Source organism: Parus major, chromosome Z, assembly GCF_001522545.3.
Source record: "Parus major isolate Abel chromosome Z, Parus_major1.1, whole genome shotgun sequence".
Lineage (NCBI taxonomy): Eukaryota > Metazoa > Chordata > Aves > Passeriformes > Paridae > Parus > Parus major.
The window spans coordinates 16465238-16486653 of NC_031799.1; the positions used below are offsets into that span (position 1 = coordinate 16465238).

The 21416-nt window shown below is 45.5% G+C and overlaps 3 protein-coding genes across 5 annotated transcripts in view; all 3 read right to left on the bottom strand.

The window, feature by feature from the left end:
• Nucleotides 1-2195: 2195 nt before the first annotated feature.
• On the bottom strand, nucleotides 2196-5093 carry MCIDAS (multiciliate differentiation and DNA synthesis associated cell cycle protein). The gene is made up of 4 exons (XM_019009170.1): nucleotides 4781-5093; nucleotides 3382-3590; nucleotides 3121-3231; nucleotides 2196-2756 (listed from the first exon to the last, which is right to left on the bottom strand). Exons 1-4 carry the CDS (start codon nucleotides 5091-5093, stop codon nucleotides 2196-2198), a joined length of 1194 nt encoding a protein of 397 aa, XP_018864715.1.
• Nucleotides 5094-6655: 1562 nt separating this feature from the next.
• CCNO (cyclin O) lies at nucleotides 6656-9050 on the bottom strand. The gene is made up of 3 exons (XM_015652577.1): nucleotides 7960-9050; nucleotides 7691-7876; nucleotides 6656-7545 (listed from the first exon to the last, which is right to left on the bottom strand). Exons 1-3 carry the CDS (start codon nucleotides 8191-8193, stop codon nucleotides 7060-7062), a joined length of 906 nt encoding a protein of 301 aa, XP_015508063.1. The 5' UTR covers nucleotides 8194-9050; the 3' UTR covers nucleotides 6656-7059.
• Nucleotides 9051-9138: 88 nt separating this feature from the next.
• DHX29 (DExH-box helicase 29) overlaps nucleotides 9139-21416 on the bottom strand; it is a 37857-nt gene continuing 25579 nt past the window's right edge. For all 3 annotated transcript variants that reach the window (XM_015652571.1, XM_015652572.3, XM_019009216.1), the window contains 7 exons: nucleotides 19679-19903; nucleotides 16905-17041; nucleotides 16176-16269; nucleotides 15162-15464; nucleotides 13715-13846; nucleotides 12087-12183; nucleotides 9139-11349 (listed from right to left, as the gene is read on the bottom strand). In XM_015652571.1, coding sequence (XP_015508057.1) covers nucleotides 11294-11349; nucleotides 12087-12183; nucleotides 13715-13846; nucleotides 15162-15464; nucleotides 16176-16269; nucleotides 16905-17041; nucleotides 19679-19903 — 1044 coding nt within the window. In that variant the 3' untranslated portion in view covers nucleotides 9139-11293. The remainder of the gene's footprint in view (nucleotides 11350-12086; nucleotides 12184-13714; nucleotides 13847-15161; nucleotides 15465-16175; nucleotides 16270-16904; nucleotides 17042-19678; nucleotides 19904-21416) is intronic.

Sequence of the window (21416 nt, forward strand, 5' to 3'; positions counted from 1 at the left end):
GGCCTCAAGGGACCAGGTTTTGTTCCCTGTGGTCCCATCCACGCCTCCTGACAGGAATCCTTCTAATTTACTGTTGTCAGAAACAGAAATTGGGCTGTTTTAATCTGTGCAAGAGCTTTGCCCATTTTTTATGCAGTTCCTGTATGGAAGTGGATGGATAAGTATCAATTCAAAATACACCTTTACAGATTAAAAGAAATGTATATAGTGTACTACTATTTCTACTATACTAGAAATACGTTTGTAGCCTAACACCATGACCATGTTGTGTACCAAACACTTTTTATCAGTGTGCATCTGTGTGTCTGATGATGCTTCTGTGAGTCTCACTAAGAAACATCTTGTTCTCATCAGCTAGTTTCCAGCCTTTCCAATTAATAGGTCTTCAAATTAATTAGATTTAAAAATACATTTATTATAATTTTCTACTACTTTTATATTACATCTCAAAAATAATCAAGGACCCTTTTACCATAGAAAACTATGAGTAAACGTAATCAGTGGAAATGCCATAATAGAATCACTGAAAAAGTGGGTAAAAACAAATTTGTAATTTTGAAAAGAGGTAACAGAAAGATCAACACTAGGCATAATCCAACAGGGTGGTTATTTCATTGTTGCATCCTACAAGAAGTGTACACTTCTGTGTGTCACTTAATTTGTGAGGAATTAATTTTCTTATGAGCATTACATAATTGCACACACTGTACATTTTGTGTTTAATTTCATAAAACACACAGAAAGGATATACACACATACACACACACACATATATATATAAAAGCTATCTTTAGTTATCAATTTATTCCCTGTTGAATTCAGTGCAGACAGGAAGGTTTTGGCTCTTCTGTCTGCTGTCAAACCAGAGCTTTTGTACAGGATTTTGGCCAAAATGGCAAAGGTCTTCTGCAGAAATATAAGTGTCTCTGAAGTCATCCCAGGGATGAGCCCGTAGCATCTCAGAAAGGGCTTCAGCACCATTCCTGCTAGAAGGATGTCAGTGCTGCAGATGTGAGGGACCTCAGACACACAGTGACCACTATTGCAGTCTCCTAGCAGCCACACAGCTACATGTTGTGTTGGCAAAAGCAACTCTCCTTCTGAATACCTCTCTGCTTGCCAAAAGCACAACAGTATTTGCAGGGTTTCAACTCTCCTAGGAAATCCACTGAGGTGATAATGTGCTGTCATCTTAAGCATCGTACAGGCCTGTCACAGCTGGACTGCTGTTAATGTGCATGGACCCATGCAATGATACTGTAAAAGCTGAATGATGAAAAAACAATAACTTCACAGGGAGAAAATCCCTGCCGTGGGTGGAGCAGTGTATCACTTGTGTGCCATAGAAATAGAAAAATATCAGGTACTGTTTCATGAGTGGCTCAATTTCAAACTATTACTGGCTCAGCTTTCAAACTAGTGGGTGAAATTAAATGTATCTATTCAGAACGGTTTAGCACTACTCTTTACATTTCTCTTCAAGTTAGTACCACTTGATGTTAAAAGCAGCATGTTTTATTCTAAAACTTTTTATCTCTATATTCTCAGAGATGCTTTCTGCTGTATCTGCTCTAATGAAAGTAAATACGTATACCTGATGCAAAATGAAGTTTACATTAAATCTGTACAAATAAAATGGCAATTTTAAGCACTATTTAATCATCATAACGAGTACAAATATACATAGAGTTGCACACATGAACTATAGAAATACACTTTGTAAACACTGTGGGTGTAAAATTCCACGATGGAGCAGCTGCATTGTGTTTAACCACCTGGGACGATCACTTTGCTTTCATACTGGCCAACTCCAGCCACTGTCCTGTCAGCTGCGCTTGTCTGCTCTGCTGACTAAAAACCTCTGCATAAAACCAGGCAGATCTTCGTTTCATTTCTGCTTTCATTACACTCATTAGCAAGCTACTGATGGCCAGCTGCCGGCCCGGGAGCCACGGCGGCAGCGCTTGCGAAGCCTGCGGCGGCCGTGCCCGGGGCGCAGGACCCTCGCTGAGGCACGGTGGCCTCCGCCGCCCTTGTCCCGTCGCTTCTCCGGCAGCGGGGGGGGAAAGCTCGAATACCCCTTTTCCAAGAGAAAACGGGGAGCGTGCCTTCGGGTGGGGTGCGCTGCCAGCCTCACGCTGCAGGGACCCCGCTCCGCCCTGCCCGGGACACGGGTGCGCGGAGCCGCGGGGGTCTCAGCGCGGCACCCATCGGAAGCGGTGCCCGCCGGCGGCGGTGCGGAGGGTGAAGGCGTTTCCCTGCGGGAAGGCCAGGGTGCGGATGGCTCCCGCTTCCCCCAGGGCAGCCCGCAGGCTGCCGCCCCCCTCCAGCTCCCTGCCGACCGGGCGCGGGGCGGCGCGGCCGGTGCGCAGCCCGCGGAAGGCGCCGTGCAGTCGCGGGCCCGGCCGTGGGCGCTTGGCTGTGGGGCTGCCTCCCGGGCTGTGTCCCGGGCTGGCCCTGGGGCTGGCCCCTGGCCTGTCCCCCGCGCTGCCCCCCAGGCTTCGCAGGGCGGCGCGGCACTTCTCCGACACGGACCGCAGCATGGCGTCCACGCCCTCCGCATCCTCCTGGCTGGTCCCGGCCGGGGCAGCGGCGGGAGGAGAAGGTAAAGGATGAAGAGGAGGAGGAGGAAGGGCTGTCCCTTCGGCGCTTTGCGGGAGCATCAGCGTCTGCCGGCGAGAGGGAGAGCGATTTCCGCGATGTGGGGCGCACAGCCCCGTCCTTTCCCGCACCACTCTGTGCCCCACTGCTCCATCCTACACAGCACGGCCCCCTCCCACAGCTCACCGTCCCCCCTCCCACAGCTCACCGCCCTGCCCCGAACCGTACCACGCTGCCCCCTCCACTGCCCTGCTCCACCCAGCACTGCTTTACCCCACAGACTACCAATCCACATTTTCCTGCCCCACACTGTCCACCCCACACCACCCTATCCTGCACCACACAACTCCAACAATCCCACACTGCACAACCCCACCACACATCTCCCACACCTAGGCCCTATCCCACCCTGTGCTGCCTCACCCTGCATCGTATTCCCCCCTTTACCCAGAACCACACTGTCCCCCAGGGACAGGCTGGGCCGTGGGGCAACCAGGCCAGATGGTGAACAGCACTCACGTCAAGGACAGCTGCCAGCTGCCTGGCCTGACTTGCCAGCTCCTTCAGCTGCACGTTGCTCTCTCGCAGTGTCACCAGCTCTTCCTGCCTCTGTGTGAGGGTCTCCTGCAACTGCGAAGGACAAATGGGGAAAGGGGTAGTTGAGACAAGCCCCACCGTCCAGGGGCCAGGGGATGCTGCACACCAGGCCCCTGCAGTTGCCTTAGCAGGATGCAACAGAACAAACCCAGCACAGGCTGGGGGGCGGTTTGGGGTCCCTACCTGGCTGTTTGCTTCCAGGGCGTCTCCCAATGCTTGCTGGTGCTGGTCTGCCAAGTCCCTCCAGCAGTGCTCAGGAGAAGACAGGTGCTGTGGGGGCACCTGCACACTACTCTGCAGCTGCGGGGTGCCAGGGCCAAAAGCCACCTCCTCACCAAGTGAGAAATCATAATCAGTACAGTCCAGTGGTGGTGGCATCAAGGTGGATACATCTGGAAGGAACAGCTACAAGTGTTAAGTGGAGGTATGCATGTCAGTTCCACCCAGCCCCAGCACATCATTCTGGTTCTGGTACCATCCCTCTGGTATGTCCTGAAAAGCTTTTACTCTATTGTGACAGCTGTGCACCCTAAAGCTGTTTGGAGTTAATTTGTCTCCTGTGGCAGAGAGCTCAGTTACAGCTTAGGTCTCTGAGAGAGTGAGCAGGAATGCACTACCTCACAGACTGTCTCCCCATGGTGGGACAAAAATGCGGTGAGTGGGCACCCAAAATTCCAAAAGCAAAGAAAAAAAGATGAGACAATGCAGCATGACTGCAGATGTGAACATGCAGGTACGTTTGGCTCAGGTAAGGAAAAATATTTACTTGCCAGATATAAAATCACTGACAGTATCTCTGAATTCCTGGAAATCAAACTCCGGTCCATCCTGGAAGCAGGGACCCTGGCAGGGCTGAAGGAAATGATCCAGTGAGCAGGGACTAGGGCACAGACCTGCCCACACCACTGCCCATACTGTTTCAACAGCATCTGATGCCTGTGCTCAGAACCTTATCACAGTTCCAGCAGCCCCAGGATCCATCCCCTTGACACTTACCACTAACCCATTTGACAGACAGGACAAGATGCTGTCCTCTGCTGTGCCCATTTCCCAGGTGGGAAACCTAAGGCTAGGGGAGTTACCAGCACCCATCTGCTTGAGAGAGCTACCCCTCCAGGTGGCAAGTACAGCTTAGACTATTCTGAAGAGTAGGTTTACCTGCTGCAGGGTCACAGGGCCAGCTGGGGTGATGGGAAGGATGGGGGCAGAGGCTGCCAAATCCTGCCAGTTGATGGTGCTGAGCACTGGGAACAGTCAGAGAAAGAGATGAGTAATGCAGGCAGGGGAGGACATAGCCGGGGGGCATGGCAAAATGAGGAACACGGCTGGGGGGCATCTCCAATGTGCACGGCAAGGGAACGTAGGGCTGAGAAACAGGGTGCGAAGGAACCAGGGGACATACAGTGGGGGTCACAGAGAGGGGTTATGGCCGGGAGAACACGGTGGAGAGTAAGGTGAGGGTGTCACGGCCGGGGGATGCCGGACTGGGGAGCACGGTCGGGGACACCAGAGGGGCGCAGAGGGAGCAACGGGGAAAGGTACACCCCTGGGGGTTAAGACTGTCCGCCGCAGGCTGACTCACCGAGGGCGGGCGCGGCGGGGGCCGGCGAGGTGCCGCTGAGGCGCGGACGGGGCGGAGGAGCTCGGGGGCTCAGGGCGGCCGGGGGCGTCCACGCCGTGACCCCGCCGGGCCGGGCCGGCTTCTTGGCTAGGCGGGCTGGCGGGCCCTGGACCGTGTTGGGGCAAATGCTGCCGAAGGCTCGGCGGCGGCCACCCTGCTCCATGCTGGTGCCGTGGCCCCGGCCTCGGCTCCAGCTCCGGTGCCGGCGGGCGCCCTCCGCCTGGCGTCCCGCTCGGCGCCGCCCCGCGAGCAGGGGCACGGGGGCCGCGGCCATGGCGGGGGCTGCCCGCCCGCCTTCACTCCTCCGGGGCGCCGAAACCTCCCGCCGCCGCCCCTGGCCGCGCCGCCGGCTCCCGCGCCCGCGGAACCCGCGCCCGCGCCCGCGGAACCTGGGCGGGCCGAGGAGGCTGCCCGGGAGGGAAACTCGAGGACACTGCAGTCCGTCCCCCCAGCACCTCGGTGCCGCGCTCACCCCGCGGGTCTCCAGCTTGGGGGCTGGGCTGGTTTTTATAATGATGTTTGTTAAATGTCTTTACAGGGGTAGGGGCCGTCCGCGTTGAGAGACACAGGGGACTGGAGACGGGAGTGTGTTGTGTAGGAGGAAAAAGGCCGCCCATGGCATCTTGAATGTACCGATCCGCGCACCGGGAGAGGGTCCCACCCGCTGTTACGGCAAGTCCGGAAATCACTGACGGGGCTGGCGGAGGATGAGCTGCTCCTTATTCCCCCGTGGTGGTCTTGTAGGCATTTTCTGTAATAGCAGCGTGGACAGGGTTTGCTGGTTTGCTCGTTTTGCCTCAACACCTGACTGCAGGCAGGACTTGGAGCGCCGCCCGGCGTCCGGGTTCCTCCTGCGCTAAAAGGTGAGCACTCCCTAGGGCAGCCCTAGGTGTTTGTGAGGTCTTTTAACACCACTTTTGTGCACAGATACGCATGAAGAAAATGAAATATTTTACAACACCATGACTGTTTTCTGCCTTTGAATGTGCCAACCTGCTCAGGAGCGTGTATCTGGATTATAGACCTGCTAGAAAACTAAACAAACAATCAAATAAACCCAGATGTTATTAGTATTCCACACTGTTTTCCTACACTTATGTCAGTGCATCTAATTTATTTTTTCCCCCGAGCCATGCCCAAGACAGCGGGTACAGTTTAAAACAGGTGATGTCCAATGGCCAGAAATAAACCCCATAGACTGGTGTCTATAGAGCAGGTATTGTTTATTGCAGCACTGGAGGTGAGGGGGATTTCTCCACCTAACTCACCCTTGTCAAGTGCTGTGGTTTATTTTTACAGCAAGTATTGCTTAATATTGCCACGTCATTATAACATCATCATGTGCACTGGAACTGATTTACCTAATGTCATCTCGTGGTTTTAAATTGTTCTGTACTGTGCGTGTGCTTCCCCAATTTAGGTGGTCTTGGGGGTCTTCTTCAATGAAGGCTCAAGGTCTTCCTTGCATCTGAGCTTCCCAACTTTGTCTTTGAAGCATGGACAGTTATGGTGTTCCTTGGTCTTTCTGGATCTAACCAGTCTAAATTCTTCATTTTGTGGCTAACTTGATTTACATTTGCCAATTTCTCATTAGTATATCCTGCTGCTTCCCAATATAGCTATACTTACCTAGTTTTGAAACTATACTTGTCTATTTTTGAAACTATTCACCTGGTGAGTTTCCATTTATTTAAGCATCGAGCAGCTAGTTAATCATATATTAGCTATTACATTGTATAGAAAGTTATGATTCGGTTTATATTGGTGTCTTATAACTCAAGATGTATAAACATCTTGTAACTTTGACCCAAGTTATATATGGAACACAGGGAATAACACTATTGGACATCTTTATTTTGTGGGGGATTGAGTTAACTGGGTGTATTTGTTACAGTGCCAATGTGTTTCCTCTCCCAGCTGTGTCCGCATACCGCCAGCAAGTGAATAGAGGTAACAAGTAGAAAAGAGTTTACTCAAGATTCAGCTGGTCCTTACACCGTTATCTTTATGGACCACACTCCAATTAAATAACACAGTAGGTGAGATTCAGTAAATTATTTACACGCTGGACTTAAAAAAATATAGCAAAAGGACAGTGCAGATGAAATGACACATAAAATCGTTTGTAAAACGCCATCTAGTTTTTAAGCTCCAATGACACTAGGGCTTAGTGGATCAGACTGCACCGACTCTGTGGAGCACAAACGCCGAGCCAGAGCCGTCACCACCACCACCCGCTGTCAGCTGCCACCCCCGAGCCAGGGGCACTTCTGGGACACCTCCGAGGGCAGGAGGAGAGACAGGGACCGCCCGTTCAGAGACACCAGGAGCTGAAGCTGGTCCATGCAATCCCGCAGGAGCTCCTCCGGGTAGCCGCTGACTCGCAGGTCCAGGGGGCTGCGGTGGCGCAGGAGCCGGTCCGCCAGCCCCAGGCTGCTGGCGGCCAGCAGAGAGGGCGCGTATTTGGTGAAGGCATAGTCAGCCAGGCTGAGCTCTGCGACTCCCGCCGCCAGGCTCCGGGCGTCTGCCACCTCCCCTGCGTCGGCCCCTCGAGTCTCCAGCCGCAGCTGGCTGAAGTGCTCCAGGAAGAAGCTGACGGTGGGCGCCGCCAGGTCGAAGTCCAGGCGATGCAGGACGATGCACTCCAGGTTGCGGAGCTGCTGGCGGGTGAAGGCGTCACAGCAGAGGGCAAGGAGGTCTTTCACGCTAGGAGGGTGCACCTCCACCTGCGAGTGGGGACAGGAGTGGGGACGCTGCCGCCGGGAAGCAGCGCAGGGGAGCCCGGCCTGTCTGAGCAGTGGCCCCCTCAGGCTGGCCTCGGCGGGCTGCAGAGACTGGCGGCGGAGCAGCCGGGGCCCGGGGCCGCCCTACCTGTTTGCAGGCGATGAGCAACGCTGTTACCCCCAGGAGCTGGAAGCAGTCGGCGGCCACAGGGGTGGTGGCGAGAAAGCGGTCGAGGATGTTGACGGCCAGGCAGAGTGCCTCCAAAGACAGCCCGAAATGCCGGTGCACGGGGATGAGCCAGCTGATCAGCTTGCAGCGCGCCTCTGCCGTCACCTACGGCACCAGCAGCGGGGATCAGGCGGGGCCAACCCCGGGCTCCTCCGCCCGTTCCCCGCCGCCGGCCCGGCTGACCCCACCTGTGGCTGCCGGGCGAGAGGCTCCCGCGGCTGGAAGCGGCTCTCCAGCCCCTTGCGGGAGCGGTACCAGCTCTCCCCGTAGTCGCGGAAAGCCTGCAGCTCCTGTGCGCTCTCCTCCGCCGCCGTTCCCGGGCGCCGCCGCCGTGCCGGGCGCCGTGGGCATCCCCCAGGGGAGCCAGCGGGTCCCCGACACTCCGGAGTGCCACCGCGCTGCCCGCTCGCTGCCGTCACCATGGGGCGGGCGGCCGTGCCAGCTCCGCTCCGGTGGCGGCGCTGGCTATTTGAGCGGCGCGGTGGCCGCCAAAGCTGTCACCTCCCGCCTCCCGGGCGCCCCGCCACGCCCGTCCCGGGGAGGTCGTCTGGGCACTTAGGGGACCACCGTCTCCAAAACAAAATCTTAGGCAACGAAATGCCTGTCTCTTCTCTGCCGCTTGCCCTCTGGACAGAAGGCTGTGGTGGACTCGCTGTGGGACTCTGACTTCCCGACCACGGCCTCCTCGCTCTCGCACGGCACGGAGAGCACCCCAGCAGCAAACCCACGAGTGCGGCCAGCTGAAGCTGCTGCACTGATTTTGCCATTACCAACGCAGGCGTCTCTCCAGCTTCCAGTAGTTCAACTCAAAACCTCCTAAGTTTTAACAGCTAGCGCTCACTCCCCAAAAGTAACAAGCGTCACAAGTAACATTTTCAGCGCGGGTCATCAGAAACAGCACAAATACACCAGGAGTGATACCCAGGAACGCTGCCGCCCGCGGGGTAATCTGGGTCTCAGTTACACTTCCATCCATGGCCTGTTCATGTAACGGCGCACTATTTTAAACAGTTGAATGCAGAAAAATCAAAACACTCCTGCACCCGTTTATAGTGTGCTATAGATGTGGAAAGACCTGGAGAAAGAAAATATCTTCTGGGTTAAGCACTGGGGAAGATGTCAGTGGGAAACAAGAAGCCCATGATGCAGTAGCAAAACAGGGACGGAGGTGAGGATTCTACAAAGTGAATGGCAGGAGCAGGAACAGGAACTCCTCTCCAAGGGGAGGACAGAGAGCAAGAGAACAATGCTGCCTTTAAAGAACACATTGCAGACCACAGTTGAGATTATGGTGACAAAGACCCACGGATAGCCCATGGTCTGCATCTGACAAATACTTTGAGAAAAGTAACACAAGTGAGAGTTGGTGTTAACACAAGTCTTTATTTAAATAAATAGAGCAAAAGAGAAAGTTCATCCACCCAAAAGAGTACAGGCACAAAAGTTGCTCATGTATACTGCAGAAGCAGAAAGCCAGCATAGCATCTGGTTTGTTGGTGTTTTTTTTTTGTTTTTTAAGGTAACTGTGCTTATCTGTACACCACAGTGTGACCTCCTTAGTCTGTTTTGCAGAAAACTGTTGCTCACACAGATCGCGCAATCTCCCATTTTTTACAATATATCCCCTTAATTTATTTCAGTTATTTATTTAAAAGATTACGAAGCACAGCATGCTAGAGAAACACAAAGGACAACTGAATTTCAACATTACCACCTATAAATGGAGAAAAACCTTTTATTCATCACAGTTGAATAAGGGAGAACTCAAACCATTCACACTTTCCTTAGGATTTAACCATTTAAGACGAACAACTCATTTGCAAAATTCAAACCCAAAAGACAGAGGAGCTTGCTAGTTACCAAATTACTAAGACGTTTTTCAAATTCATGTTTCCAAAGGATACAAATAAAATATCTCCACAGAACAAAACCTAGGAAATTTGTTTAGGGTACAGATTTGCTTTATATCTTCCATGAATTTAATTTATAGGTTTTGATTTCAGTGTGAGAATACTGAAGGCAAAATTGAGGTCTTAAGGTCTAAGATCAAAACTTCCTGTTCAAATGCTTCCTTGCCTAAAGAGTGCTGTTAAAAAATCCCAAAAGTCACTTCCTGTCTCCTATGAAATCAGGACTACCACTATATTATAGTAATGCATAAAAGGTTAACAGATGTGATCCCTGTTCCTTCAGAGCCGTTAGCAAACAGCTTTCCTCTTCCAGAAGTGAGTGTCACCTAACATGCACAAGCTGGACAGCAATACCAGTTCCACTGTGATAATCTAACTGGATAGGGTCCATATATCTTGCATTTTTATGCATTCAGTTTCCTCAGTGCCCTTTCTGTGCATGATTAACCTCTGCCGTATAAAATCTTTATTTTTCAGATTAAAAAAAAGTTGTCATCTACACTCTGTTTCTGTCTGTAAAGACAGTTCCTATTTGACTGCAACTGTTTAACGGAAAATCCTCATCACCAATATATTCCTTATTCTTGAAAGCTGAGTTGGCAATCTAAAATTTCACTTCATAATTAGAAATAGTGTGGATAGGTGGAATGTGAGACCATCTGATTCATTAAGCTACTCAGTTAAGGATTATTCAGTATTAAAGAAACTAGAAACAAAGGCTCACACAGACATCCAGTCATTGTGAGCAAGTAGGGTAGGAGGGAATTTCCATGCCACTGGGAAGTTTCCACTAGGAGCTTCTCTGGTATTTCCTTGAAGAGGTCAATGTGAATTTTGATCAATAAGGGGGAAAAAACACATTATCTCTTGAATGGGGCTTGCAGAACTATGCAAAACTTAGCACACAAAAAAGGGACAGCAAAATGTAGTATAATTGCAGGGGTTTTAAGGATCAGGATAAACAGAGGAACAACTGTGAGAAGAGGTACATGATTGGTTTGGAAGGAGCCGCTGGTCAGTACATGTCTTGCTGAGCACTCATTCACAGCAGTCCATCCTATCATCTTATAGATGCTTATGGAGCATCTCAATGTAAATAATACAGAAAAATTAAGAATTCTCTGTATATGCTGTAAATTAATACTGTAAATTAATAGTTTTAAAAAACATCATCACTTAGGAAACCCGTATGAGAAACATTTGTCTTCTGTTTGCACACATGGAATTCTGTTCAACTGAGATTCAGGACTGAATCTTCAATCATCAGCACACACTGTAGTGATGATATGATTAGTACATTAAGCTAAAAAAAAGGAACTTTTTTAGTTCCTCACGGCCATTTCTATTTTGAAAAGAAACTGCTTGTAGTTATCATTCATACAATCAAGACAAATGGCACCAAATATACTGTAAAGGCTAAACATATTCAATGTTCATCTTTAAAGTGATAAAAGAAAGAGAAAGAGAAAGGCTGATCCTATGCAAAATCATGCAGTCTATCCCCATCATGGATGGTATCACCACACTAAGAATTTAAATTCCTCCAATCAACACTGGAGTGCGTATTGCCCCTGCAATTACAGAAGCTCTGACTTGTTGCTGATTCCTGATTTCAGTTACTAGTTTCTGTTTTTATCAGCTCTTTGATGATGTATAAGACCTTGTCATCTAGAAAAGAAAAAAAAAACAAAAAACCCATAGTGTGTGAAAAAGAGCAAGCTTGAAAACTGATTCCCAAAATGCAAAAAAATCGTAAGAAGTCTAGCTCTCAGCAACTTAAAATTTTAATGTTTTAGGCTATGCCAGAATCTAAAGCAAACCAAGTGATTATCATCTGGAACGCAAAAGGACAAACAGTATGCACCTAGTACATCATCATAAAATCATTCCGTGAACTACCAATGACCATTTCAGTATTCCACAAAAAAGATTGGAAAAGTGGTGGGTTAACTACAGATACCGCATACAGGAACTCCCTTTCTTCCCCACCTACAATATGCTCCTGAACATCCAGTGTCCAAATTTTAAATTGTGCTCTGCTATACCTTACTTTTAGGAACCAACATGCCATTGGTTAACCTAGATTTTGAGACAACTTGAATACACTTATAAGGCACCCATGACTAGGATTCTACACACAATCTCAATTCTATTCTGAAATGCATGCCATTACTACCACTACCTCCAATGTTGTTACCAGGGATTATCTTTAAAATGGCAGTTGTGCAGATCTTTGTACATCGGGCGTGAGCCACGCCATATATTCAGGGTTAGTAATGACTTTCTGGACACCTCTTAATGGAACTTTCATGTCACACATGCTACTGTTAGAGGATGCAGGGTACTAATGATTCCTCAGATTTGCTACAAGGTGCCCTTAAACAGTAATGACAGCAATAAGTTACCTTCAAGTGACATTTTGGGATTTTCAAGCTTCTTCTTCAAAACAGACTCAATGAGAACTCTCAGCTGTTTGAAAATTACTGCTATCTTAACAGGAGCCTATAAAGAAAAGAAACATTTGCATTATCAGGTATTTCATACCAAAATATAGATCAAAATATTACCCTACATAAAACCAGAAGTTTATAACAAGATTCCTGCAAAAATGATGCACATACATGATTTTTAATGGTAATGGTAATCATGATGGATAGTACATTCATGAAATGACTGAGCTTACATTATGCCTTAGCTTTAGGCAGCAGTTGTTTGTAGCATCAAAGCCTGAAGAACAGCAGTTCAGAAGGGTAACTTACAATGTGTTCCCACACAACGAGCATAAGAGGAAATTATTACTTTACCAATAAGCTGCCCAATTAATTGCCTCCCACCCCCCACCCAAGGTAACAAAGTTCAAATTACATTTATACCTGAAATAAATCAGCTACACATTTGCCTCTTCAGAGGTCTGCCAGGCCTTCTGACAAAGCATCATAAGCCTTTCCTAAATCTCACTAGAAATTTGTATACCTAAAACTTAACCCTCTCCCAAAAATATTTCATTTTATCCTTTCCTCCCTATTTCAATCTTTACTTCATTTATATGCTGCCTTTGGTACAACAAGTAGCTGATATGGCAGAAGCACAAAACACAATGTATTTTGCTTAGCAACTTAATTAGAAAAGTATAAATTCTGAAACACTCTGTAAGATGTGATTAACCCAGCAACTACACAACTGTAGCCATCCAGGGACTGGAAAAAAAATCTCTAACAAACTGACAAGGGACCTGCTTTTTAAAATTCCCTCCCTCTTCATGATAAGGAGTCAATTCCATTAGATGATTGCTTACTTGGATCAGTAGATTGCAAAAAATTGTTTTGTCTCTCTCTTGTCTTTGCGAGTAACACAAGGCCCAAAGCACAGAAGGAGCACAGAAAACTGTAACCACAGAGCTGCCTGGATAGTAAAACCCACTATTGGCCATTTACCAAAATTTACAGAGGATCTTTTCATGGCAACTATTTCGTCTGCAAAAATATGCTAGGAAATTACTATTAGTTTTCCAATTTCCAAATAAAACTTATACATGTGGAAAGGTAGAAACAATCAAGAAAACACCCCAAACCCAAGGAAGCAGCTATTTCCCAGTTCAGATTTTTTTCTTTATCCAACAATTCTGTCTGCACTACAGAACAGTACATACAGTAGTGTGCTAAAGATACAGATATAGTTACAAGATTACAAAATTGTAGGAAAGGGTAATATAAAAACAGCACACTCCCCTGCTTTCAGTACAAGCTCTATAAAAAAAGGCTTAGTCTGCATTTGTTTTAAATATATTTTCTGAAAGAACGTTTTCTTCTTGAAAAAGAGAGGGAACCAATTTGTTGCAAACCACACATGACAAGTCTATTCTTTTGAGTGTGATTCATTAAGTTTATATTTTGAGTGTGATTCTCTCCCCTTTTCTTCCCCCTTGTCTCCATCTCCCATATACAGCGGTCTAAATCAAGCTAATACATCAACTATATAATACAAAAAGCTCATGGAATTATGAGAGGTAAGTTTAGTTATAACTCCAATGCACCTGAAAATGGATCCAACCGTCAACTGTCAGAAGACGCTCACGATGCTGGACTTCTATATCCCCACCAAAAAGCAAAATGGGAAAGGGGGATATTAAAGTAGTTTCTCTCAAATACACCTTGGCATACCTCACCTGCATATAAACAGACACAAACAATTAAAAACAGCAACAAAAAAATCCCAAACCACAATACATCTATAACACTAAATTTGATTGCTATTTCTACAAACAAAAAGTGCACTTTTTTTCCTTTTTCAAGATGCAACCAAAACAAGTTATTGCACAGAAACAATACCTATTTGTCTGCCATCACATAAAATAACTCACCTCTAAGTGATAGGCTTATATGCTGGAAGTTAGCTAAAGACACAGTTACCTTCTTAAAGTTCAAATGGAGAGATAATGTTAACATAGAGGTGTTCAGAGAAGCAACACTAAAAGTAATAACACTACTGAAACAAAAGGCAGGCAAAGCTCTTTAATTACACATTCTTCTTGGGAGCAGCTGTTTTGTCAGTTTAACTACAATCACATATGCACATACATAAATGTGGTACACACAGACACATCACTACATGAACTGCGTGATTCAGCATGTGTGGCTTCTGGGTTTGGAACACCTCAAATAAAGACAGAATGGGATGGAATAAGTTGTAGTAGGAAGAACACATGCAAAAGGAGTGTATCTTCATGTTTCAAAGTGCAGGCTTTGTTTTCCCCATCGTTCATGGACTAACTTACCTACCTTAGCTGCTGTCTTGTCACCACACTACAATGTTCTTGGGGATCAGGAAATATTTTCAACTCTCAAAAAATACTATCACGTTATATGCATCAAAAGGTCTAATACTTCCTGCTTCTCTACAGTAAATTTGGTCATTAAGCAACTGCTGTCAAACTTCTGTTGTACCAGAAGTATAACTAGATACAAACACTTGAATTTAGGAAATAGCTGACAAGATTTTTAATTGAAGGGGAAAATCATGAAAAGAAATGCAATTCACTTAGGAAGTTTAGCAGTCCATTACAGAATAGGCTATTTTATTACTGGGCTATGTCAGTACCAAGTTTCAAAACCTTAGAAAAGTAACAAAGCAGACTTTGAAAAGTTACTACTACATATTACTGTATAAGGTGTTATTAAAATCAACAAGACTCTATTTAAAAAGGTCAATGATACTATTAACTTAAGTGATACACAGAAAATTCCTTCTATTTACAGCTACCAGTTTCACCATGAAGGTTTGTTCATGATCTTCAGCTTCACCATCTTCTTTCTCAGCACTCAGTTGACTCACTTTTATGGACTTTAGGATCATTAGATAATAAAAGACTCTTGAGGATAAAACAACTGGATATTAAATAACATACACTAGTTTGAAGTATATTAGAGGCAGAACTCCACCTCTACACAAACAACTAGTTACATTCATCATCTTTAACTTACCTTCTCCTGGTAAAGCAGCCATCCATATGTCTGCAAGTCTCGATTTACAGAAGAAGGATGAACTTGCGCTTTACCCTGAGCAGTTTCTACTGTGCAAGCCAGCTTCTCTGTAACATCCACAGACTTTGTATATAGAATTTTTCCTACGTTGTCATACAGCCCTGCAGTCAACACAGCTTTAAGAAGAGCTATTTCACTGAGAGATGGGGATTGTGTGTCTCCAGTTCCATCCCATCTGCATTGTGTTGAAGATGTTGTGAATCCTGCTGCTCTGACCACCCTTATGAGTTCTTGCTTCACATCCTGAAATTAGGATGGTATTAGTAAAGTCTTGAATTAAGAAAGTTACATACTCCATCTGAATTATTCATGCTCTCCCTTACTATTCATGCACTAGCCCTTACTAGAATAATCACTTGTATTTTCTGCTGCCACACTAGAATCCTAGCTATTTCTACAGGAAAAGTATTATTTATAACATAAACTGATATCTGGAATATAGGATTAGACATGTGGAAATATATATGCTGCAAATACTAAATCTTTACCTGCAGTTAAAATGAAAAGACACATTTCAATCAAAGATCCACTTCTGCTTAGAAATACTCAGTTACCCAAACATAAAAGATCAATTAAAACATTTTACCACAAAAAATAAGAGGCCATTCATGTTTGTGGCTCATTTTTCAAATTAACTGCTATATGTTATTTCATATCAAGAATAATATAAATACTTTAATTCATAAAGCTTTGATTCTCTGATGAAAACAAGGCCTAGCTTCTCCAATGGTAGTGACTATAAAGCTGTTTACCAAAGTGTTCATATCAAAACTCAAATACAGACACAGCAACCTTAATCGAGAGTGTGGATTTCATCAGTCCCTAGAAGTCCACTTGCTTTTATCTTGTCTAAATAGTAACTGTGATATATCATCTCTTTAAAAGGGAATAACACTTTCAGATGAAAATTTTAACAAATAACTTACAAGTGAAGAGCATAATGATATACTTTACCTCCAGAGTTAACAGTGAAGTCCTATTAAGGAAATTCCTTCTGCAATAAGTCATCTCAGCACGATATCCCCCTTCCTGTCGAGCCCTTTTCCACCTAGAGGAAAAAAATAGTGTCTTATTACAGCAAGAAGAAACCCATCAAGACTGTAACAACAGAAGAGGAACTAAGTTAAAAAAGAATTATGTGTTTGGGTGAGCATTCTCCACTCTAAAATAAGTTGTATTCATTAAGATGAATGCTGCTGGTCTAAGGACACTCCAGAGAACATGTCTGTAACATAGGCATGATATTAGATACATAGACAGATACTAACAAAAATACAAGGTGATTTACTCTCAAACCCCATCCACTTCTGTCTGACTTGACAGTCAAAACAGAATTCAGACTTAGTGGTAATACTAAAGAGGAAAACCTGTATGTCATTTTATACACTTGTGCTTTATCAAATACAAAATATTATGGTTAAAATACCACAAAAACAAACGAAGTACTTTAAACACTAGGATAAACTGGCACAGTAAACCTCTATATGTGTGCAAGCATAGTTAAGAGGAGTTGGAGAACAGAAAACTAAGCAAGATATCCATTTATGTTACAGTACCTGACAATCTATTGTTACTCCAAAGAGAAAAAAACTTGAAGTGAAAGCAGTTCAAAAGATGTTAAGGATTCTTTACATTTACTTGTTATCTGTTACTAGTTAAGAGCATAGCAGAACCATCACTTACCCCAGATAAGCATTGTAGATCGTTATATGGTCTGAAACTGCCATAGCTAGAGATGATTTTGCAAGATCTGCTTCATCTCTTCTACCAATAGGTGTAGTAAATGGGGTTTTTTCTGTCATAACAGCAGCCAAAGTTGCCTGCAATTATAGAAGTACACATCACTTTTTTGTGTATATAACAAAGTATTTTGTTGTAAGCTTACAGGTTTATAAAACAAATAGCCTTATATTTTCTTTAGTCATTATCTTAGAATTATAGGCTTGGGTTACAACAGACCTTAAAGATCATCTAGTTTCAAGCCCCTGCTATAGGCAGGGACACCTTCCACTAAACCAGGTTGCCCAAAGCTTCACCCAACCTGGCCTTGAACACTTCCAGAAATGGGATCCAGAGAAATCCACAACTTCTCTGGGCAACCTGTTTCACTGCCTCACCACCCTCATCGTAAAGAATTTCTTCCTAATATTGAATCCAACCAAATCCTCTTTCAGTTCAAACCCATTCCCTCTTGTTCTGTTACCATATGGTAACATTAAGCAGCTCTTCTTCAGTGCCTTCATATACCGAAAAGCTGCAATTAGGTCATGCCGGAACCTTTTCTCCAGGCTGAACAACCCCAACTCACTCACTCTCCTCAAAGGAGAGGTACTCCAATCCTCTCTGATCATCACTATGATAAACTCTCGACTCAGTCCAGCAGGTCCACATCCTTCTTGTGCTGGGACTACCGGAGCTGGATCCAGCACTACAGGTGGGGTCTCATGAAGGCCCAGCAGTGGGGCAGAATCCCCTCCCTCCCCTGCTGCTGGCTCTGGATGCAGCCCAGGACACATCTGGCTCTCTGGGCTGTGAGTGCCCAAGGCTGGGTCATGTCCCCACCAGCACCCTCAAGTCCTTCCCCCCAGGGCTGCTCTCAATCTGTTCATCCCCAGCCTGTGCTGGTATCTGGGGCTGTCCGGACCGTGGTACAGCACCAGCACTTGGCCTTTTAAACTCCATATCTACCCACTTCTCCAGGTCCCTCCTGATAGTATCCTTTCCTTCAGATATGTCAACAGCACCACTCAGCTTGGGGTCATCTGTAAATTTGTTGAGAGTGCACTCAGCCTCTCCATCTATGTCACTGATGAAGATATTAAATAATACTGGTCCCAGTATAGACCTCTGAGGGCACCACTTATCCACTGGGACTCTGAGCTATTAACCACCACCCTCAGGATGGGACTGTACAACCACTTTCTCATCTATCTAATAGTTCACCCTCTGAATCCATCTCTCTCCAATTTAGGTTGGGGACCATGGTAAAGGCTTTGCAGAAGTCCAGATAAATGATTATGTAGCCTTTCCCTTGTCCTCTGATGTGGTCTCTCCACCACAGAGGTCATTGGGTTGGTCAAGCAGGACTTGACCTTGGTTAAGCTTGCACTGGTGTCTTGAATCACCTCCCTGTCCTCCAAGTGCTGCAGTGTATTTCCGAAAGGATCTGCTCCATGATCTTCCCGGGTACAGAATGGAAGCTGACAGGTTAGTAGTTCCAAAGGCCCCTCTTTTCTACTTTTTTTCAAAAAAAGACAGGTACAATGTTTCCCCTTTTCCAGTCACCTGGGACTTCACCTGACTGCCACAAAAGAGGTTGCCATTGATGACTGAAGTAAAAACATTAAGTACCTGAGCCTTCTCCTCATCTGTTGTTACCAGTTCATCAAGTGGGGTGCATTTTCTTTGACGTCCCTCTTCTGGATGACATAGCTGTATAACCCCTTCTTATTTTTAACACATGGCTTTGTGTTCCTTGCCATGGTCAGCTCCATCTTTGCCATGGCCTTCCTCACCACATCCCTATGCAACTAGACTGCATTCCTGTAGTCTTTAAAGGACCCATCCTTGCTTCTGCACTGATTGTGCATTTGCTTGCTGCCCTTGAGCTGAATCAGCAGGTCTCCACTCACACCCATTGATTGTCTTCCCTGCCTGATTTCTTGCACCTAAGAATCACTAGCTCTTGTACTCTAAGAAGAGTAAAAAATATTTAATTATAGTCTATCTTCTACTAAGTCTCAAGGAAAACTCAGCACCATAAGAATTTCCTACATAGAATTCAGAACTCATATTAAAGCCACTGTTCACATAGTGTCTTAAATGCAAACATAAAAAAACATTTCAAAACTCTTATGAAATATTTTGCCAAATGACAATGCAACGAAGGTCAAATTAATCAACTGCTTTAGGCTGTATCATATTAACAGGAGATATCAAGAATTTTAACTTTCACTTTCCAGGAACTAACATACTCATGTTTTCTTCTGATTTGTGGTAAATTAAATGGATTAGGTGAAAATGTAAACTATGTCACAGTCTTAGTAAATTACCTACCAATTAATTTCCAATAACTTTGACTATGTTCTTGGCTACAAATTGTGGTGCAATCCAGACTGCCTAACTCACATGTAAAGACGATATTTTCTTTAAATATCATATCCCCTGGGATCACCATGGACAGACCTGCAGACCAAGCCTGATTAGCCACTGTGAGAGTACCTAAGAACTTTGACTCCTAGAACCATTTTAAGTTGGAAAAGATCTTTAAGATCATTGAGTCCAACCATAAAGAACACTTATATTATTGCCCTCCGTTATGTCTGTGTGTCTTCACCCTGAAGTAAACATTTTAACTTGCATCACATTTTCAAAATACTGCATTACAAGAAATCAGATTAATTGCAAAGAATTAACAGTTTCTATACTTTTTAAAACATGATTTCTTTTTTACTCACCACAGGATCCAAGCAGCCAAATATAGCACCAAATATAAGCATTTTCCCAATCTTGACATTAACAGGAAGGGCTGCAAGGTGCTGGCCCAATGGAGTTAGCTTGGGCTCGTTTAACTGACAAGCACCAATCTTCCTCAACAGATTCATTGCATTACCAATTACTTGCTGCTGTGGTGGATCTAATGCTCTGGAAAGAAAATCTTCAGGAGAGCCAAGACTGCATTTCTGTGAAGTAAAGGGACATTTCATATTTTTCAATATATTCATATATTTCAATATATATATATATATGAAATATATATTCATATATTTCAATATAAAATTTTATAATGAAGTTCTCTAACAGCTACAGAGAAAACTGGAAAGGTGATCTTGCATCAAACTTTCACATTCCTTCCTCACCACTTGCTTCCCAGAAGGCTGACATGCCCACATTAGGTTAAAAAAACTTCATTGCTTGGAAGGGCTTCATGTGGCATGAACACTGTTCAGAGAAGTGCATTACCAGTGATCACTAACAAGCAGGGGACGACCAGTCCTGATGGGATGCAGCTCAACCCAGCACTTACTTGCCGCGTTGCCAATTTTCCTATGCACATACTGAAGACATGGTAAGAGGTAATGGAATTGCTCACTTGAACAGAAAGCAATTAGAAGGCAATTTAACAGTTTAAAATTTTCATTGTGAGGCAAACTGGAATCATATAGTACACTGTTCTCACTGAATAGCATGCTCGTATTTTACAGCGATCAAGTGTTGAGTTACCCTCTGACCTGTGTAAGAAGCCCCACAAAGTAACTGCATTGGATCAGGTCTGTTGTAACAAATCTTTTTAGCTACTAGGGATAATAATTGCAAAACAGGCAATAGTATGAAGGTGTCATTTCTCCAGAGGCATGCGTAGTATTTTTAGCTAACAAGGTGTATTGGGCTTGTGTTGCCAGGTTTAGGTAGTAGGGGCTGCATAGGTGAGTTTGGTGAGAAGCTGGGAGCAGGTCCCCCAACACCCAGCCAATGCCAGGTAGCTCCAGGGCTGACCCACCGTTGGCCAAGGCTGAGCAAATCAGTGATAGTGGTCATGCCTCCAGGAGAAGTCACTGCACAGAAACGAATTGCAGCCAGAGAAGAATAGGTAAGAACAATTCTGAAGATGCCAAAATTAGTGAAGAAAGTAGTGGAGGAGGTCCTCCAGCTGCTGCAGCCCATGGTGAAGAAGGCTATTCCCCTGCAGCTCATGGAGGTCCGTGGTGGAGCCCACACTCAAGTATGTGGATGCCTGAAGGAGGATGTGACCCTGTGGGGAGCTCACACTGGAACCTGGCAGGACCTGTGGCACCATGAGAGGAGCTCACACTGCAGCAGGTTTGCTGGCAGAACTTATGACCCTGAGGGAGACCCATGCTGGAGCAGTATATAAAAAACTGCAACCTGTGGGAAGGATTCACATTGCAGAAGCTTGTAAAGGACTTTCTCTGGTGGAAGGGAGCCCAAGCTGGAGCAAGGGAAGGAGTCTTCCCTTCCTCTGAGCAGGAAGCAGCAGCAGAAACAGTGTGATAAACTGACCAAAACTGCCCTTTCCCCATTGTTGCTATATTTTATATATTAGTAAAGGCCTGTATGCACAAACCAGCCTTTGAAATAAGTCGTGATATTAAGGGCTAAAATCCTTGAAACTTGCTTGCAGAAGAGAGAGTAAAGCAAAACAATATCCTTGTGTGTAGGGGAAAATATGTAAAC

Coding starts and splice junctions, on each gene's coding strand:
- MCIDAS (XM_019009170.1), bottom strand. CDS start 5,093: ATGGCCGCGGCCCCCGTGCCCCTGCTCGCGGGGCGGCGCCGAGCGGGA. Junction 3,232..3,381: donor CCCTGGAAGCAAACAGCCAG/GTAGGGACCCCA, acceptor TGTCCTTCGCAG/TTGCAGGAGACCCTCACACA. Junction 2,757..3,120: donor AGCTGGCAGCTGTCCTTGAC/GTGAGTGCTGTT, acceptor CGTGCTGTGTAG/GATGGAGCAGTGGGGCACAG.
- CCNO (XM_015652577.1), bottom strand. CDS start 8,193: ATGGTGACGGCAGCGAGCGGGCAGCGCGGTGGCACTCCGGAGTGTCGG. Junction 7,877..7,959: donor CTCTCGCCCGGCAGCCACAG/GTGGGGTCAGCC, acceptor CTGGTGCCGTAG/GTGACGGCAGAGGCGCGCTG. Junction 7,546..7,690: donor TGCTCATCGCCTGCAAACAG/GTAGGGCGGCCC, acceptor CCCCACTCGCAG/GTGGAGGTGCACCCTCCTAG.